This window comes from Dendrobates tinctorius, unplaced genomic scaffold (assembly GCF_039654945.1).
Source record: "Dendrobates tinctorius isolate UK_male_01 unplaced genomic scaffold, ASM3965494v1 ptg000143l, whole genome shotgun sequence".
Taxonomy (NCBI): Eukaryota; Metazoa; Chordata; class Amphibia; order Anura; family Dendrobatidae; genus Dendrobates; species Dendrobates tinctorius.
In genome coordinates this window covers 41,644,634-41,661,873 of record NW_027361810.1, presented here as the reverse complement: position 1 = coordinate 41,661,873, position 17,240 = coordinate 41,644,634, and the positions used below count along the sequence as shown (strand labels likewise).

Below are 17,240 nucleotides of genomic sequence, written 5' to 3'. Positions count from 1 at the left end.
AAGGCACCCTTCAAATATCAGGGACCTGGAGCAGTTTGCCAAAGAAGAATGGTCTAAAATTCCAGCAGAGCATTGTAAGAAACTCATTGATGGTTACCGGAAGCGGTTGGTCGCAGTTATTTTGGCTAAAGGTTGTGCAACCAAGTATTAGGCTGAGGGTGCCAATACTTTTGTCTGGCCCATTTTTGGAGTTTTGTGTGAAATGATCAATGTTTTGCTTTTTGCTTCATTCTCTTTTGTGTTTTTTCATTTAAGACAAATTAAATGAAGATAATAATACCAAAGAATTTGTGTTTGCAATCATTTTCAGGAAGAAACTGAGTATTATCTGACAATATTGCAGGGGTGTCAATACTTTTGGCCACAACTGTGTGTGTGTGTGTGTGTGTGTGTGTGTATATATATATATATATATATATATATATATATATATATATATATATATATATATATATATATATATATATATATATATATATATATATATATATTTTATTTTTTTTTATTTTTTTTTTTTTAATCTTGCCCAAATAAAATGTGTCTCTGGATCTGGTCAGGTCGTCAAGTCTATGCATTAAATTTGAGGTGACACTGTGTAATACTTCAATTCCCCTGAGGTGGCGCTACATCGAATTGATCTCTTGCTGCCACTTTTTCCTGCAGATGACGGCAGATCACTGGCATTAGAGAGTAATCTATCAAGGCTTTTGCATCTAAAAGTGACAAGATTGGCTGCACAAAGTGTTCAATTCATTATTGGATTTGCACTCTTCTTATTTTTTTTTTGTCTAGGTTTTGGTGTTTTTTGCCTGTTCATTTTGCGCTATTCTTCTTCCTATTTACTCCTTTTTTTAAAGTCTATTTTACATATGTCCACCATTGTAGACAGAGATTGGGTTTTGCAGACGTTTTCAGCCGATTCATCAATTGCAAATTTTTGTAATTTTTGCTCAAATTTTTGTGACGTATTAGAGGAACATGCTGTTTTTTTGTACTAAGAAATGGCAAAAACACAGCTCAGCTCTGAACAGAAATGTTATCATTCAAAGATATGTCAAAATTCATCAACTATTGTGACAGTTTAATAACTTTTGTGCAAATAAAGGTAACACAGCCACAAGCAAAACCCCAACATAAGAGGCAATCCGAGATCCTGGGGGGTATGTAGTTTGGGATGGGGACAGTTTGAGTTGCATTTTAGTATATTATGACATAGGATGACTTATTCCACACATATACTGTATATTATAACACATTTCTTAGCTGAGGACCCACTGGTGATCATTGTCTAAAGCCTGCATCTCCTTTATTCATTTAGTTCTTCATATGGTTTTTGCCATATAAAAAAAAAGAAAAAGTCTATACTTTCAATCAATATTCCACACAACCCAGTCTGAATTGAGCAGAGGTCCCCCGCTCCTTTTAGGCTTTAGAGAGATGCTTGAAATGGCTAAGTGCAGTCTGACACCCCCAGATCAGTAAGTTGTCCCCTATTTTATGGAAAGGGGGGATAATTTTCAAAAACCCTTGCTTTGGAAAACAAGTGTCCAATTGATTGCAGTTTGTTTTAAAAACAAAGTGAGGCTGACTCACCCTCCCCAGGTCCAGCATTGAGTCTCTGCGGCTGTTGCTGTCACGTCGGCCAGTAACTGAGCACAGCGGCTCTGTCCAAGTTGATGACATTAATTGGCTGTCGATGTGACATGAGCGCTGCGCACACCAGGAGCAGTGGCAGATTGGACCCGGGGAGGGTGAGTGAACTCTAGGGATATTTTAATTTGCTTTTTTTTTAACCTTTTAAATTTTTTTTGAGATTTTGGAAGATGTTGGGCTGTGATTCTCCTCACATTTGATGCTTGCTTCCTATAGACTTTGAGTGCATCCTGAGCAAAAATAAAAAGCCTATTGCGTATATAGAGGAGAACAAGCTGTCCAACAATGTGGCAGAAGTCCAGTGGGGCCAGAACAGTCAGATGTGTGATAACAGTTCTCTACCGCAAGGAGCCCAGAGGTCAGTGATTCTGTGTGTGGACATGTGGTGCTAGATCACGACGCAGCCTCATTCTCTTAAAGAATAACCATTGTTTTTCTTACATAAATCCATAGTACACATGCAAATAAGAAACTTTGTAATATACTGTATCTTATCATTAGAAATCTGCTTCTTTCTCCTCCTGGACTGATCGTTCTTTCTCAAAATTCTCAACTCACAAGTAAAATCTGTCTTCGGTGAAAACAGATTTTCCCGTTAATGAGATAGGAGATGACAGTTAGTGCTCTCAAAGTTCTATGAACTTCCCCTCTAGCTCCTCTCCATTCTCCATAGAATTTTAAAAGCACCAACTGTCATCTCCTATCTCAAGCCAGGAAGAGGAGGAGAAAGAAGCGGATTTCTCTGATCAGTTATATTACAAACTTGCTTATTTTCATGTGTACTATTCATGAAATAAATATTGAAACGACTGTTACTCTTTAAAGATTTCTATAACATCTATTCATTGCAGTAGAAAGGAAATTGGATTATATTTTGTAAAATCATCAATGGCCTCATTGATCTTGGAACTTCAATTTACGCATTAACACCAGAGATGAGCGGATCAGGCAAAATTAGAATCCGCCTGTCAGCTTGTTTTTTTTTTGTCCAGGAATCTATTCGCAGAAAAGTTATTCTCTGTGAATTTAATATCTCTTTCTATGGTCTGGGTTCTCTACAGACCGCAGAGCATAATAAACTTAATATGTTAAAAAAAAAAAAAAAATCTTTATCCTCTCCGGCGAAGCGTTCTTCACCGACACCCATCCTGTCCTTGTTGCCTCTTCAGAATGCCACCACTTGTAGTCAATTTCTTGGGAGGGTTCTGGGCAAGCATGCAACAAACATCTCATAAGACCCAAAAGACCCAGACCCTGCGTGAGAGGCCTGGAAAATTCAACGAGAGAGGTTTGGAACAGAAGATGCCTCGAGGACAGGCCAGGTGCCGGAGAGGAACAGAAGGGTTGGAGAGATGAGCAGTAAGATTAGTATAAGTATTATTATTTTTATTTTATTTTTTTTACAATTTAATGACTTTTTTACGGTTCAGAAAAATAGCGGTTTTGGCAAATGGATGTTTTTTGGAAAAATTTGAGTAGAATTCATTTCCACTTGATTTTATTTGTTCTACTCTACCATATTATTTCTTTCATCTTTATAGAGTCGCCATTGACTTTCTTAATCCAGTGGCATTTTGCAGAAACTCTTCCAAGATTAAAGGCTTAAGTGCCATGAAGAAGAGACATTTGGAGATCCTGGGGTACTATGTAGTTCAGGTTGGTCATAATTCGAGTTGCGTTTTAGATTATTATATCATGAATCATTATATTACAGGATGACTTATCGCATGTGCTCAGGGTTCTGTATGTCTGTATAATAGCATGTTCTCCTGTGTCAGTCTGTGTGTGTATATAGTGTATATATGTGCACACATATTGTTTAAAATTTAATCTCGAAGACACTTTCTATAGATTATTTCCTGCAGTTACATGTTAGTTTTCTATTACAGATCCCTAGTTTTGAATGGAATTCAATGGAACTTGGAACAAAGGAATCGTGGGTTAACTACCTCCGGAAAAAGATCTTTGCTAGTGAACTGTGAAATGTTTTGTGCAACCCTGTAAATAAAGTCTATTTTGTATTAATTAATATATGTGTTTGTTCTATTATAAAGGAGCAGTACTTGCACAACATGATTTTTGGCGAAAGGTCAATAAATGTAGCTATACAACGTAAGAGAAACATGGCTGGTATCTGGCACCAAGATAATATGAGCAGATTGGCTCCGTTCACTGTCGAATTAAGAAGCAAGCGGAGCAGGTGATGTCGCCTACCCCTCCCCTTAAAGTTGTGAGGTTCGGGCTCCATGGATCAGACTCCGTTTTTGTTGCATGTCCCAGACACCCAATCTGATTGACATCTGGGTAATTTGAAGCCCAAGTCATCACCTTGAACTTTTGTCATGTACCTGTCACGTCCTCCTGGGAGATCTAGGGTTTAGACGATCACTATGTACTGTGAATCTCAGATCTTTCATTTGGCCGCCTGTGTGTTTGTGTCCCATAGAATCGTAGAGTTGGAAGGGACGACCTACTGGGCCATCTGGTCCAACCCCCTGCTCAAAGCAGAATTCGCTAAATCATCCCAGACAGATGTCTGTCCAGCCTCTGTTTGAAAACTTCTATTGAAAGAGAACTCACCACCACTCGTGGCAGCCTGTTCCACTTATTGATCACTCTGTCAAAAAGTTTTTTCTAATATCTAATCTGTGTCTCCTCCCATTCAGTTTCATCCCATTGCTTGCTTGTAGTCTTTCCTTGGGCAAATGAGAATAAAGATGATCCTTCTACAATGTGACAGCCCTTGAGATATTTGTAGACAGCTATTAAGTCTCCCCTCAGTCTTCTCTTCTGCAAGCTAAACATTCCCCAATGCTGCAACCTTTCCTCATAAGACAGGGTTTGCAGACAGGTCTCCATTCTGGTCGCTCTTTTCTGAACTTGCTCCAGTTTGTTGAAGTCATTTTTTTAAAATGTGGAGCCCAAAACTGGACACAGTATTCCAGATGAGGTCTGACCAAAGAGGAGTAGAGGGCAATAATGACTTCACGTGATCTAGACTGTATGCTTCTGTTAATACATCCTAGAATTGCATTTGCCTTTTTTGCTGCTGCATCACACTGTTGACTCATATTCAGTCTGTGATCCATTAGTATACCCAAGTCTTTGTCACATGTGCTGTTGCTTAACCCTATTCCTCCCATTCTGTATAGGCTTTTTTTCATTTTTATTGCCCAGATGTAGTATCTGCACCCCATTCCGCAGCGTGTGCACGTAGCCTAACAGTTGCCTTGTCCATTCCATACTTAGCCATTTTTTCAATAAGGATTGTGTGAGATACTTTGTCAAATACTTTGCTGAAGTCAAGATATACTACTGTATACAGCATTTCCCTGATCCACCCATCAGTGATTCTGTCATAGAAGGAAATTAAGTTAGTCTGACGTGACTTATTCGTTACAAACTCATGCTGACTCTGTTTAATCACTTCAGTCTTATCCAGGTACTTGCATACATGTTGTTTAATAATTTGTTCAAAGATCTTATTTTGGTGCTGAAGAGGTTAACAACTTTTTCTATGCTGGTCAGATACTTGCAGCTCCATTTTCATCTGCTTCTGATCTGGTCATTCCCTCTCCCTATTAAACCTGGCCAGACCTTCTCTGCATTGCCAGTGAAATCTTTCTTTCCTAGCTCCTTGGAGATGCTGTGCTGACTAGGAGATCATTGTTGCTACTGGTGATTGCTGTGTGCTGTTTTTGGGTGTATGCTTTCCTCATTGTCCAATTCCTATTTGGTTGGTACATTCCTATGCTTCTCTATATACCTCTTTACCTTTGGTGTTTCTATGTTTGTTGTTTTCTGTTAGCCCTGTTTTGTCTTTGTGGTTTATCAGGAGCATAGTAAGGTCGGAGACTCAGGCCTCTATACCTTCAAGAGTACCCCCGGGACAGGGATAGTTAGGGTCCCAGTTCCAGGGGGGGGCAGTTTGAGGCCCTCCTTCCTTCCCGAAGACAGTCACAGCGTGATATGAAGTTTTGCAGAGTGGTACGGGCATTATCCTGCTGATAGAGCCCATTCCTATTAGGAAATTCCATCACCACAAAGGGGGCTACATACTTTTCCTGTGTAATGTTTAGTTTGATGGTACCTGTCACATCCACATCATTGCTAGGATCTGAGGTTTCCCAGCTGAACGTTGTACATCACTCTGCCGGCTTGTCTTCTTACCATAGTGCATCCCGTACCATCCCCAGTAAGTGACGCGTGAGCCCAGCAGTCCACATAAGGCTGGTTTCACATTAGCGTTTGGAGGCGTAGCGGACGCTCGCCGTGAAGCTCCGCCCCCTGCCGCGCCTCCTCCGGTCAGCTCTGCCTATGGGCGCATGCCGCTGCATGCGGCCTGCGTACTGTATCTAGCATTGGGTACGCAGGCCGTGCGCAGGTATGCTTTTGCCGCCGCATGCGTCCTTTTGTCGGTGCGGCAACCTGCGCCAAACGCAAAGTGTTGCATTTTGGTGCCAAAGCATACCTGCGCATTGCCTGCGCACCCAATGCTAAAGATAGGGGCCGCATGCAGCGGCATGCGCCTATAGGCAGAGCTGACCGGAGGAGGAGTGGCAGGGGGCGGAGCTTCACGGCGAGCGTCCGCTGCGCCTCCAAACGCTAATGTGAAACTAGCCTAAGATATAAGAAAACCAGGCCCCCTTCTGCCATTGCTTCATTGCACGGTTCTGATGCTCACACGTCATCATGCCCAGTATTGATGCTTGCAGCAAAGGACGGGTGAGCACGGGCACCATGACCTGTCTGCCGCCCCATGTATAGATCTAGACTGGCTTTTATCACAGCCAGAATTTATTTTTTCTTCTTGCGCACAACCCCTACCCCACGCCCCCTAAAAACAAACAAAAACAAAACACCGACAAGTATTTTCGTAACATAAAGGAAATCTCTCATCAGAATTTTACTACCAAACTATTTATGGCCTCCTGTTTCGGGACGAGCGCAAGCATAATGGTAAAATACCATGCAAGAGGTGTCACTAGTGCACCTTCATCAAGTCTGATATTATAGATCTTATTTTATTTTTCCTGATTTGGTAAAATTAAAATAACCCGCTTTGTTGCTATTGGCAACTGTGTTTTCTCTGTCCTCCAGCACAATACGCTGGGTCACCAGCAGGTGGCAGGCGACATCCCCGTCAGTGACAATCGATAGTTCGGTTATCTGCTTCTCTTGCCTGGCGCTTCCCTTACACGTGAATCATCGTCAGTGAAAGTCAACTCGGCAGTTACCAGGAATCCTGCCGGGATCCTCGACCGTCCATGAGCGTAAGACCGCACCGTGTGCACCACGCAGCGTACCACATGCACACTTGTGCGTCTCCCTTTACTCCGCTCGCACACTACAATTGCACCTGTCCTCGTCTCACAGTCACCGTATCCATTGGGGGGGGGTTACGTGTATGTAATGCAGGGCTTGCAGGATGACGTCACAAACGCGACTCTGCGGCGCACATGAACTATAGTCAGGCTCCGGCCTTGTGCAGTGATTTGTGAGGAGATCTGATTTATTTTGGTGCAATGAGGGCTGAATGGAGTAAATGATAAATCTGATCAATTATGGGATGGAAAGGAAAACGATCCCACTAGAATCCTGCCCAGCAATGGTGTGTGCACCGTGGAACATATCCCTCCGATGTAAGGATGTCATATGTGGCATTAATCACGCTACAAATCGCAAGAGATGCAACATTTGCACAACTTTTTACTTTAACAGCTATGGAAATGAAAATATTAATTCAATTAGTTAATAAAATTGCTTTAAGTTTCAGTTTGCCATCTTCATTCATCCACAGAGCCCCTGACAGGTTAGTTGCAGACTGATCCAAGTTGTAGCCTTCTCTCTTGTGGGAGTGTCTCTCCCTGTCATACAGGCTGGATGTCGGCTCTGAAGAGTGTCTCTCCCTGTAATACAGGCTGGATGTTGGCTCTGAAGAGTGTCTCTCCCTGTAATACAGGCTGGATGTTGGCTCTGAAGAGTGTCTCTCCCTGTAATACAGGCTGGAAGTTGGCTCTGAAGAGTGTCTCTCCCTGTAATACAGGCTGGATGTTGGCTCTGAAGAGTGTCTCTCCCTGTAATACAGGCTGGATGTTGGCTCTGAAGAGTGTCTCCCTGTAATACAGGCTGGATGTTGGCTCTGAAGAGTGTCTCTCCCTGTCATACAGGTTGGATGTCGGCTCTGAAGAGTGTCTCTCCCTGTAATACAGGCTGGATGTCAGCTCTGAAGAGTGTCTCTCCCTGTAATACAGGCTGGATGTTGGCTCTGTTTATACTCTGGGTTCTGTTTTCTCACTTATTGTTATGTATCGGCACAGTTTTCATTCTGCCCTTATTTCCTATCCATATAATAATAATAATCTTTATATAGCGCCAACATATTCCACAGCGCTTTACAGTTTAACAGTTTCAGTTCCATATGCTTTTCCTGCTTGTTAGGCCTGTTTCACACTTCCGTTTTTTCAAATCCGTCAAAATCCGTTGTTTTCCGTAAAAAAACGGATCCGCCATTTTTTTGCAGGATCCGTTTTTTTGTCCCATAGACTTCCATTACGGTTACCGCGGATCCGTCAAAAAAACGGATCCGTTTTTAAAAAAACGGATCCGTTGGCATCCGTTTCCGTCAAAAAAACGGAAACAGATCCGTTTGGCGGACACAAAAACGGAAGTGTGAAACAGGCCTTATTAGCCTGTTTTTTCTGTTCTCTCTCTCTGCTGCAGATTTGTGTAAATTCCTCTTGCTCCTGCGTTATCTAAAGCCTCATTCATACTTCCGTTTTTATCTTACTTGACAAAATTGGATCGATTAATTTGGTCAGCGTGTGGTCCGAGTGTCATCAGTTTTTCTCATACGTGGAGAAAAAAAGTTTCTCCGCTTTCTCCTTTCCGACAGTCTGTGAAAATCGGACTGCACTCAAATGTAATCTGAGTGCTGTCCATTTTTTTTTTTTCACCAACCCATAGACTTGTATTACCGATTTGGATCCAACCCTCGAATCAAAATGGGACATGTCTCCGACATTTTCTGCGGACCGCTCCATCTGCGAAAAATTGTGGACATGTGAATGGCTCCATAGACTATCACAGGTACGAGTGATAACCTTCGTACTAGAACATCGGACGTGTGAGTTAGGCCTCACACTGAGTAAAGGGAGCAAGAGCGCTGATGGATTTGTACCGTTTTTACAGAGCACTCAGCTTGAATGAAGATTATTTAGAAAGTTGCTCAACTTTGCATGTATGAAGCAAAAAGCAATGAAAAAGTCTTTCAGTGCTGAGGTGCATGTTGGGGTCATTCCATGTCAAGTGGACCAGTTTTAAAAATCGTCCCCACTCGACCTTCTCCGATTTTGTTGAAACTTTATAAGGATGTACATGTATGTTTGAAAAGAGGTTCTGTAAATTTTTAGGGCCAGATCTCAAATACATTGGGCACTGTTGACCTTTCACTGGAGGTTCCACCAAGCCTGCGGCTTCAGCTAAGAGGATTTTGCAAACTTTGGCATATAGCCATTAGAGTTCTATACTGGCTATGATGCTGAAATTTGGCATACTAGCTCATCTTTTGCTGCTAAACACGATAAAATTATTACCGGCTATGACAAAACAATATTTCGGCTGCAATTTTGTGTCAAAGTAGCTTGAAAAACGCGTCGCATAAAATTTATGCCAAACTTTGCCCATATATAACTCAAGACCAAAAACCAATAGTAACTGGTGCTTTGCCCTGTACACCAAACATCTACATGACTTTGCATTGCTGCAATATCACGGTCAAAGCATATGTATTTGTGGAACTATTCTCACCCACATATGATGAAAAACTTAAAAATAACGAATTTTACCTATTTTTAGGTCAAATTTCTCAAAAAGGGTACCCCTAAAATATATTAATTCTGATATCATTAGAAAGAGCACATTTTTCTCTACAAGGATCATTGTTTTTTTTTTTTTTTGGAGTCTCTCAGTTTAAGAAAAGAAAAATGCCACTGAACATGGTGTTATTTATTAATATGCAATGAATGGTAACTGCACTATTCAAAACCCTTGCGTTGGTCCATGGTGGTTATACCACAACCAATTCCCTAAGAATTGGTATTATAATCCTATTAAGAATTGTAATAATGCTGTCTTTCGAGAATTGGCAGCCCCATCGCCTAGGAGCCATGGCCGATAGCCATGCAAGGCCAGCCGCGGGCGGTCTCTTTATCGCAGGTTCCGAAGCCTGAGGGTGGGTGTCTTTGCCTAGGATCCCAAGCCTAATATTGGGTATCTTTTGTTGGTTCCCAAGCCATAATGTTCAGTCTAAGTGGTCTGGAATTGTTGCTGAATTTGCAACATAATCGGATCAGAGAAGCTGTATTGTCGGCCCATTGCTGTTGCAGCTGGTGCTGGAATTATTGCAATGATTGACTGCTCGGGAATCCAGCATGTATCATTTCTCACAGGCCAGTGAAAGAAGCTAGCTGGTCCATGAGGATGCATAAAATTTATTAATGCATCATGGTCGTCGACTGAATTTCAGAAATATTTCCAATCCACCAGTTCCTATCGTAAATGCAGGCAATGTATTGCCCTGGCTGGAGGTTTGCAATTGGCACAAAAGGCATTTCTGATCTGACAGATCTATCTACATGGGCAATGAAAGATGATGGGTCTTTTGACACCCTTGAAATGCGAATCTTTTTGTCATCAATTGGCACAAACTGGTGATTTTCTCTTGTTCCAGCAATTGTATGTCCATCTTTGAACCTTTCCTCTTGAACTACCCGTATTTCGTCAATTTTTTCTTTTGAATCATAGAATCGTAGAGTTGGAAGGGACCTCCTGGGCCATCTGGTCCAACCCCCTGCTCAAAGCAGGATTCGCTAAATCATCCCAGTTAGATGTCTGTCCAGCCTCTGTTTGAAGACTTCCATTGAAGGAGAACTCACCACTTCTCGTGGCAGCCTGTTCCACTCATTGATCACTCTAACTGTCAAAAAGTTTTTTCTAATATCTAATCTGTGTCTCCTCCCATTCAGCTTCATCCCATTGCTTCTAGTCTTTCCTTGTGCAAATGAGAATAAAGTTGATCCTTCTACAATGTGACAGCCCTTTAGATATTTGTAGACAGCTATTAAGTCTCCTCTCAGTCTTCTCTTTTGCAAACTAAACATTCCCAAATCCTGCAACCTTTCCTCATAAGACAGGGTTTGCAGACCGGTCACCATTCTGGTCGCTCTTTTCTGAACTTGCTCCAGTTTGTTGATGTCTTTTTTAAAATGTGGTGCCCAAAATTGGACACAATATTCCAGATGAGGTCTGACCAAAGAGGAGTAGAGGGAAATAATGACTTCACGTGATCTAGACTGTATGCTTCTGTATGCTTCTGGAACAAAAAAAAACTTGATTCCATGCAGTTGCTCGTTGCAAAAGTTGAATAAATCCACCGGGGTGAGTATTTGGTTTTCAGTTGGGCGTTGAAGACTGGCACGAGCTACCAACCTCTTTTCTGTCCCTCCAATCCCATCACAGGGCGACTTTCCATGACTGGTACCAAAAAAATTCCATTCAGCGCTGATATTGAAATCAGCATTGTGGTAGCACAAGTTGAGAACATTTTTTACATTTTTGTACTGGACTGCAGATCCATCGCTGAAGTAGTGGATATGACGAATCCCATAGATGAGAGTCTTGAGATACTCCACAATTACTGTTAAGAAAGTGTGGACTGCAACTGTGTCATGTCGTGAGCAATCACTGATTATGCACAAGCTGATGTTCTGCGCAGCTTCACCATTTAACTCCTTGAAGTAAATTACAAATGGGTGTACTATAGCTTGACTATTTTCCCAGTGGAAACCTTGAATGGCATCTTGAACAATAAATAAGTAATTTTCAGCAAAGTCCATAAGGATCACAAGCTGTCCAGGTCTCAGATTTTCCTTCAACGATGTCAGATAGCAACTTTGATGCTTGGCGATGTAGTGATGGCTACAAAGTTTAGAAATTTTCAAAACCAATTCTTCAATGAAATATTCTATAGTCAGTTGTTTGGTATCAAGCGTGTCTCGATCAGTGTGATCCATTGTTTGAACTCAATAATATCTTCAGGGTCACTGTTGACAAACACATTGTCTAGAAATTCTTTTAAAACTTCAGGACCCGGGCATTTATCACAACGGCCAAGCATACAGTCCTTGGATTCAATTCCACAGACCATTTTGCATGTGAACTCTTTGTAGTCATCATTGATTGGGCATGCTGCAAGCATTAGTTTGACATTTTGGTGAAGTGTACACACACAAACGGAATGTGTTCCAGCAGATCCAACGGTTACGCACCACTTTGGCCGAAGCTCACAAAACTTGGAAAATCCAATTTCAGGGCCATTCCGATCCCGATAGGCAACAAACATTTCCCTCATATTGCTCAGTAATAGTCGCTTTTGCATCTGCTTTTTTTCTCCTGCTATTCGCACTGATACATAGTCTTATTTACCAGGGCACATTCGACTGAATTCTTCATCCTCAAAAAAATGCCTGCACCTTTTTCTTCACTTTCTCAGAAACTTTCTTGGCACACTTGATTCTAGGTAAGGCTAAGATCCCATGTTCACATTTAAGCTTTCAAGCTTGTTTGACCATTCGTTCAGAGACACCGAATTCGTCTGATATAGCCTTAATGGACCAACTTTTAGGTGCTAATGTCAAGATTTGGACCTTTTCTGCCCGACTGGACACCTGCAGCTTTTGCTTCAAATCTGCCAAAAGGTGATTGTAATCCAGACACATTTTGCACTGTGCTGTTTTTGTTTGCTCAATGTCTTTCGGCTCAAGCCCTCCAATTGAAGCAATCTTGCTAGAAAATGCATTTTGTACCTGGCTTATCTTTCTCCTTGCATATCCAAGTGAATCCCGCTGGCTTAAGGCCCTTTTACATTTAGCGATGCACCAGCGATCCGACGAGCGATCCGACCCGGTCAGGATCGCTGGTGCATCGCTAAATGATCGCTAGTGAGCTTTCATACAGAAAGATCTCACTGCGATGCAGCAGCGACGCAGCGCACGATACTCACCTTTCACACACAGCGATCCTGCGTCCTCCCGCCCGCGTCCAGCGTCGCTCGTCGTCACAGCAGGAAGCGCCCGACGAGAAATGGAGACGGACATTCTCGCGCGATCAGCGATGGACAGCGGGGGAGCCGTCGCTGGTAAGTATCACACATAGCGATATCGCTAGCAATATCGCTATAACGTCACAAAATCGGTGACGTTTTAGCGATATTGCTAGCGATATTGCTTAGTGTAAAACCCCCTTTACCCGTGGATATTTCAGAGGAGAGATGCCAATGGATGTTAAGCTTGAATTTAGACTTTCAGGAGAACATTCCATCTGGATCTGATTCAGAGGAAACTGGATCAGCTGATTTTTTTCCTGTTAGCAAATTCTTTTCGACATCAGCTGCTAACAAATTGATAGCTCGCAAATTCTTTTTGGTGTTATGACCTTTCTTCCCAAAAGGATTGCAACACGATTTTGCAAATGCTCATATTTGGTCAAGAATGAAGCTTCATGGTGTAAACAGATTTGTGAATGTTCGTCAAAATTTAGTCCCACTCGTCGATGCAGCAACTTCTGTTCATCCAATCCAAACCTTGTAAATAATTTCAACTCATCCTTGCTGTGGGTGAATGTCTTAAGGTGGTACTTCGAATTGTTCACAAGGCCGATAGAGCACTGGGCTGATTCTTCATCAATTTCATTCTCCATCACTAAAAAATAAATAATATATGCATTAAGGCTATGTGCCCACGCTAGCGTTTTTAAACGCTCAGGAAAAGGATCCCCTTTCCCAGAAAACGCGCGTCTTTTTCCGCGCCTTTTTTTGCGCGATTTTTGACGCGTTTTTGACACGCGATTTCTGGGATCATTGGGGATGGCTAAAAACGCTCAGCAATGCGGGAATTAATGAGCATGCTGCGTTTTTAGCCGCTAAGCGATTCCTGAGCGGCTAAAAACGCATGCATTGGCACAAAAAGCCAAAAACGCATGCTAATGAATTAGAAGCATCTTGTAAGCGTTTCTGCAGCGTCTGAGCCGGCACAAACGCTGCGGAAACGCTTACAAAAACGCAACGTGGGCACACAGCCTTAAATGTAACAATAGTCAATAACTTTTCATAAATAAAAAGGTTTATAGGTTTTTGGTTATAATAGACATTGCTAGCAACAATACAACTCTGTAACATGTGATAGAATCTGAAAATCAAACACAAAATCAATGCATTACGCGCATAAATAACACCATGTTCAGTGGCATTTTTCTTTTCTTAAACTGAGAGACTCCAAAAAAAAACCAATGATCCTTGTAGAGAAAAATGTGCTCTTTCTAATGATATCAGAATTAATATATTTTAGGGGTACCCTTTTTGAGAAATTTGACCTAAAAATAGGTAAAATTCGTATTTTTAACGTTTTTCATCATATGTGGGTGTGAATATTTCCACAAATACATATGCTTTGACCGTGATATTGCAGCAATGCAAAGTCATGTAGATGTTTGGTGTACAGGGCAAAGCACCAGTTACTATTGATTTTTGGTCTTGAGTTATATATGGGCAAAGTTTGGCATAAATTTTATGCGACGCGTTTTACAAGCTAGTTTGACACAAAATTGCGGCCGAAATATTGTTTTGTCATAGCCGGTAATAACTTTATCGTGTTTAGCAGCAAAAGGTGAGCCAGTATGCCAAATTTCAGCATCATAGCCAGTATAGAACTCTAATGGCTATGTGCCAAAGTTTGCAAAATCCTCTTAGCTGAAGCCGCAGGCTTGGTGGAACCTCCAGTGAAAGGTCAACAGTGCCCAATGTATTTGAGATCTGGCCCTAAAAATTTACAGAACCTCTTTTCAAACATACATGTACATCCTTATAAATTTTCAGTAAAATCGGAGAAGGTCGAGTGGGGACCACTGGTCCACTTGCCATGGAATGACCCGTTGCTGTTAAAGAGGGTTTTCACTTTTAGAAAAGCGGTGTCCCCAAACGATCCGATACTAGTGGAAAAAAAATAAAACCAATCCTACCCCCCATACTTGGGTTTAGTGCTGCTCCTATCTTTTCGTTTTGGCTGCATTGGTGACATTACAACTACAGGTCACATCACCACTGCAGACGATCAGTTAGATTAGCAGCTTTGCTGATTCAGGATGTAGACGGCCCGAGTTGCTGAGCTCGGTGATTTGAGCTGTGGTTGTAATGTCATCGCTGCAGGGATTGGAGGAGCAGCGATCGGCCCCAGGAAGGATAAGTGCTTTCTTTTTTTTTTTATTTTTTAGCTAAACTCAGATCATTCTGGACCACTTTTATAAAAGTGGAAAACCCTTTTTAATGCAAAGTAAAAGTGGTGATTTCACTTTGTAGGAAAAAAAAATGAAAGCAATTATTATCTAATAATTTATGATAAGTACCTACCACACATTTCCCCCCCCCCCCATCATATATCATTGGATCTGTTTTTAGCAAGAAAAACATGGGCTTAAAGGGGTTGTCCAGGATAATTAAAAAACAAAGTAGCAGTAGAAAAGCGATAACAATAAAATGCAAAAAATCGAAAACCCAACCCCCCTAGAAAAAAAACCCAAAAGACAATACTCACGTGTGCAATTTCCCCCATCCCCAACAGTCATTGTGTACTTTGCTACATTAATAAAATAAGTAGTAGTGATGAGCGAGCGTGCTGGGATAAGGTGTTACCTGAGCATGCTCGGGTGCTAGAAGTGTCTTCAGCGTGCTCGAATAATATTTTCGAGTCCTCGTGGCTGTATGTCTGGCGGCTGTTTGACAGCGACAACACATGCAGGGATTACCTGTTTGTTGGCAATCCCTACATGTGTTGTTACTGTCGAACAGCCGTGAGACATGCAGCCGCAGGGACTCGAACATATTTTTCAAGCACGATAAAGACACTCGGTTAGAACCTGAGCATCCTCAGATAACACCTAATCAGAACACATTCGCTCATCACTAATAAGTACATGTATGTGGCTGCTGCATACAGTTGCGAGCCTTAATGCGGAGGCTGGCATGGACAGTGATTGGTCACAGAGGTCACGTATATCTAAAGCATGTCATCACCTTAAGTAAACAGGGAGAAATGCAAAGTACTACATCTGGGCAATAAAAATGGAAAAAGCATATATAGAATGGGAGGAATAGGGCTAAGTGACAGCACATGTGAAAAAGACTTGGGTATACTAATAGATCACAGACTGAATATGAGTCAACAGTGTGATGCAGCAGCAAAAAAGGCAAATGCAATTCTAGGATGTATTAACAGAAGCATACAGTCTAGATCACGTGAAGTCATTATTTCCCTCTACTCCTCTTTGGTCAGACCTCATCTGGAATATTGTGTCCAGTTTTGGGCACCACTTTTTAAAAAAGACATCAACAAACTGGAGCAAGTTCAGAAAAGAGCGACCAGAATGGTGACCGGTCTGCAAACCCTGTCTTATGAGGAAAGGTTGCAGGATTTGGGAATGTTTAGTTTGCAAAAGAGAAGACTGAGAGGAGACTTAATAGCTGTCTACAAATATCTAAAGGGCTGTCACATTGTAGAAGGATCAACTTTATTCTCATTTGCACAAGGAAAGACTAGAAGCAATGGGATGAAACTGAATGGGAGGAGACACAGATTAGATATTAGAAAAAACTTTTTGACAGTTAGAGTGATCAATGAGTGGAACAGGCTGCCACGAGAAGTGGTGAGTTCTCCTTCAATGGAAGTCTTCAAACAGAGGCTGGACAGACATCTGACTGGGATGATTTAGCGAATCCTGCTTTGAGCAGGGGGTTGGACCAGATGGCCAGGAGGTCCCTTCCAACTCTACGATTCTATGATTCTATGATTCTATGATTCTATGATTCTATAAACAGTGATTGGCGAGGACCACCAAAGCAACAGCGCTGAAGCTGCTTAATTTTTATTTTTTAAATTCCGGACACCCCCCTTTAAACATAGGCTGGATTGTCAGAATGTATTCGGTGGAGAAACCTTTTTATCTTTCTCCATGTATGAGAAAAGTGGTCTGCTTTTCTCGGGTGTGTGAATGAGCCCTTATGACACTGACTTTGCCAAGAATTGCCCTGGAGATGATAAAGTCTGTTATAGTCTAATCTACGTTGATGATAAGTGACCCCATGACACTTTTATTCTAGGGGTATAGAAATACAATGCCAGCCCCTCTATAGATCGCCGCCATGTTTCCTTGGAGGAGTCCCCTCCGGTTATCGCTGCGACTCCTTCAGACTCATATTGTAAAATCGGATTCCTTAGTGGACCAGTTAAAGACGTGCACCACGGAATATCAGGTGTTCCAGCTGCTCGGCATGAACAGATCGGCACTGACCGTCCATCACGTGGGCTGCGCCATGAATCTGCTGTGGGATTTCCAGGAGGGGAATACAGAAAAATATAGAACTTTTAGGCAAATTCCAGATCATCCGGAATTTCTTGAACTTCGCACTTTAGCACAGAACAAGACTCATCTTCTAGATGACAGAGAACTGGTGGATATTTTGCACAATTTAATAAGGT

At 41.8% G+C, this 17,240-nt stretch overlaps 2 protein-coding genes across 8 annotated transcripts in view; both read left to right on the top strand.

Annotated features, from left to right (window-relative positions):
* LOC141049389 (FAST kinase domain-containing protein 1, mitochondrial-like) overlaps positions 1-3,682 on the top strand; it is a 35,034-nt gene extending 31,352 nt beyond the window's left edge. For 3 of the 4 annotated variants that reach the window (XM_073545817.1, XM_073545815.1, XM_073545816.1), the window contains 3 exons: positions 1,870-2,011; positions 3,195-3,309; positions 3,543-3,682. In XM_073545817.1, the coding sequence (XP_073401918.1) occupies positions 1,870-2,011; positions 3,195-3,309; positions 3,543-3,635 (350 nt within the window). In that variant the 3' untranslated portion in view covers positions 3,636-3,682. Of the gene's footprint in view, positions 1-1,869; positions 2,012-2,822; positions 3,025-3,194; positions 3,310-3,542 lie in introns of those variants that run through there. The other variant, XM_073545818.1, reaches the window with a different exon arrangement.
* Positions 3,683-6,795: 3,113 nt separating this feature from the next.
* The window catches only part of LOC141049390 (FAST kinase domain-containing protein 1, mitochondrial-like), a 57,189-nt gene continuing 46,744 nt past the window's right edge, over positions 6,796-17,240 (top strand). Inside the window, exons 1-2 of one of the 4 annotated variants that reach the window (XM_073545819.1) lie at positions 6,796-6,926; positions 16,862-17,238. In XM_073545819.1, coding sequence (XP_073401920.1) covers positions 16,904-17,238 — 335 coding nt within the window. In that variant the 5' untranslated portion in view covers positions 6,796-6,926; positions 16,862-16,903. The other 3 variants (XM_073545821.1, XM_073545820.1, XM_073545822.1) reach the window with 3 other exon arrangements.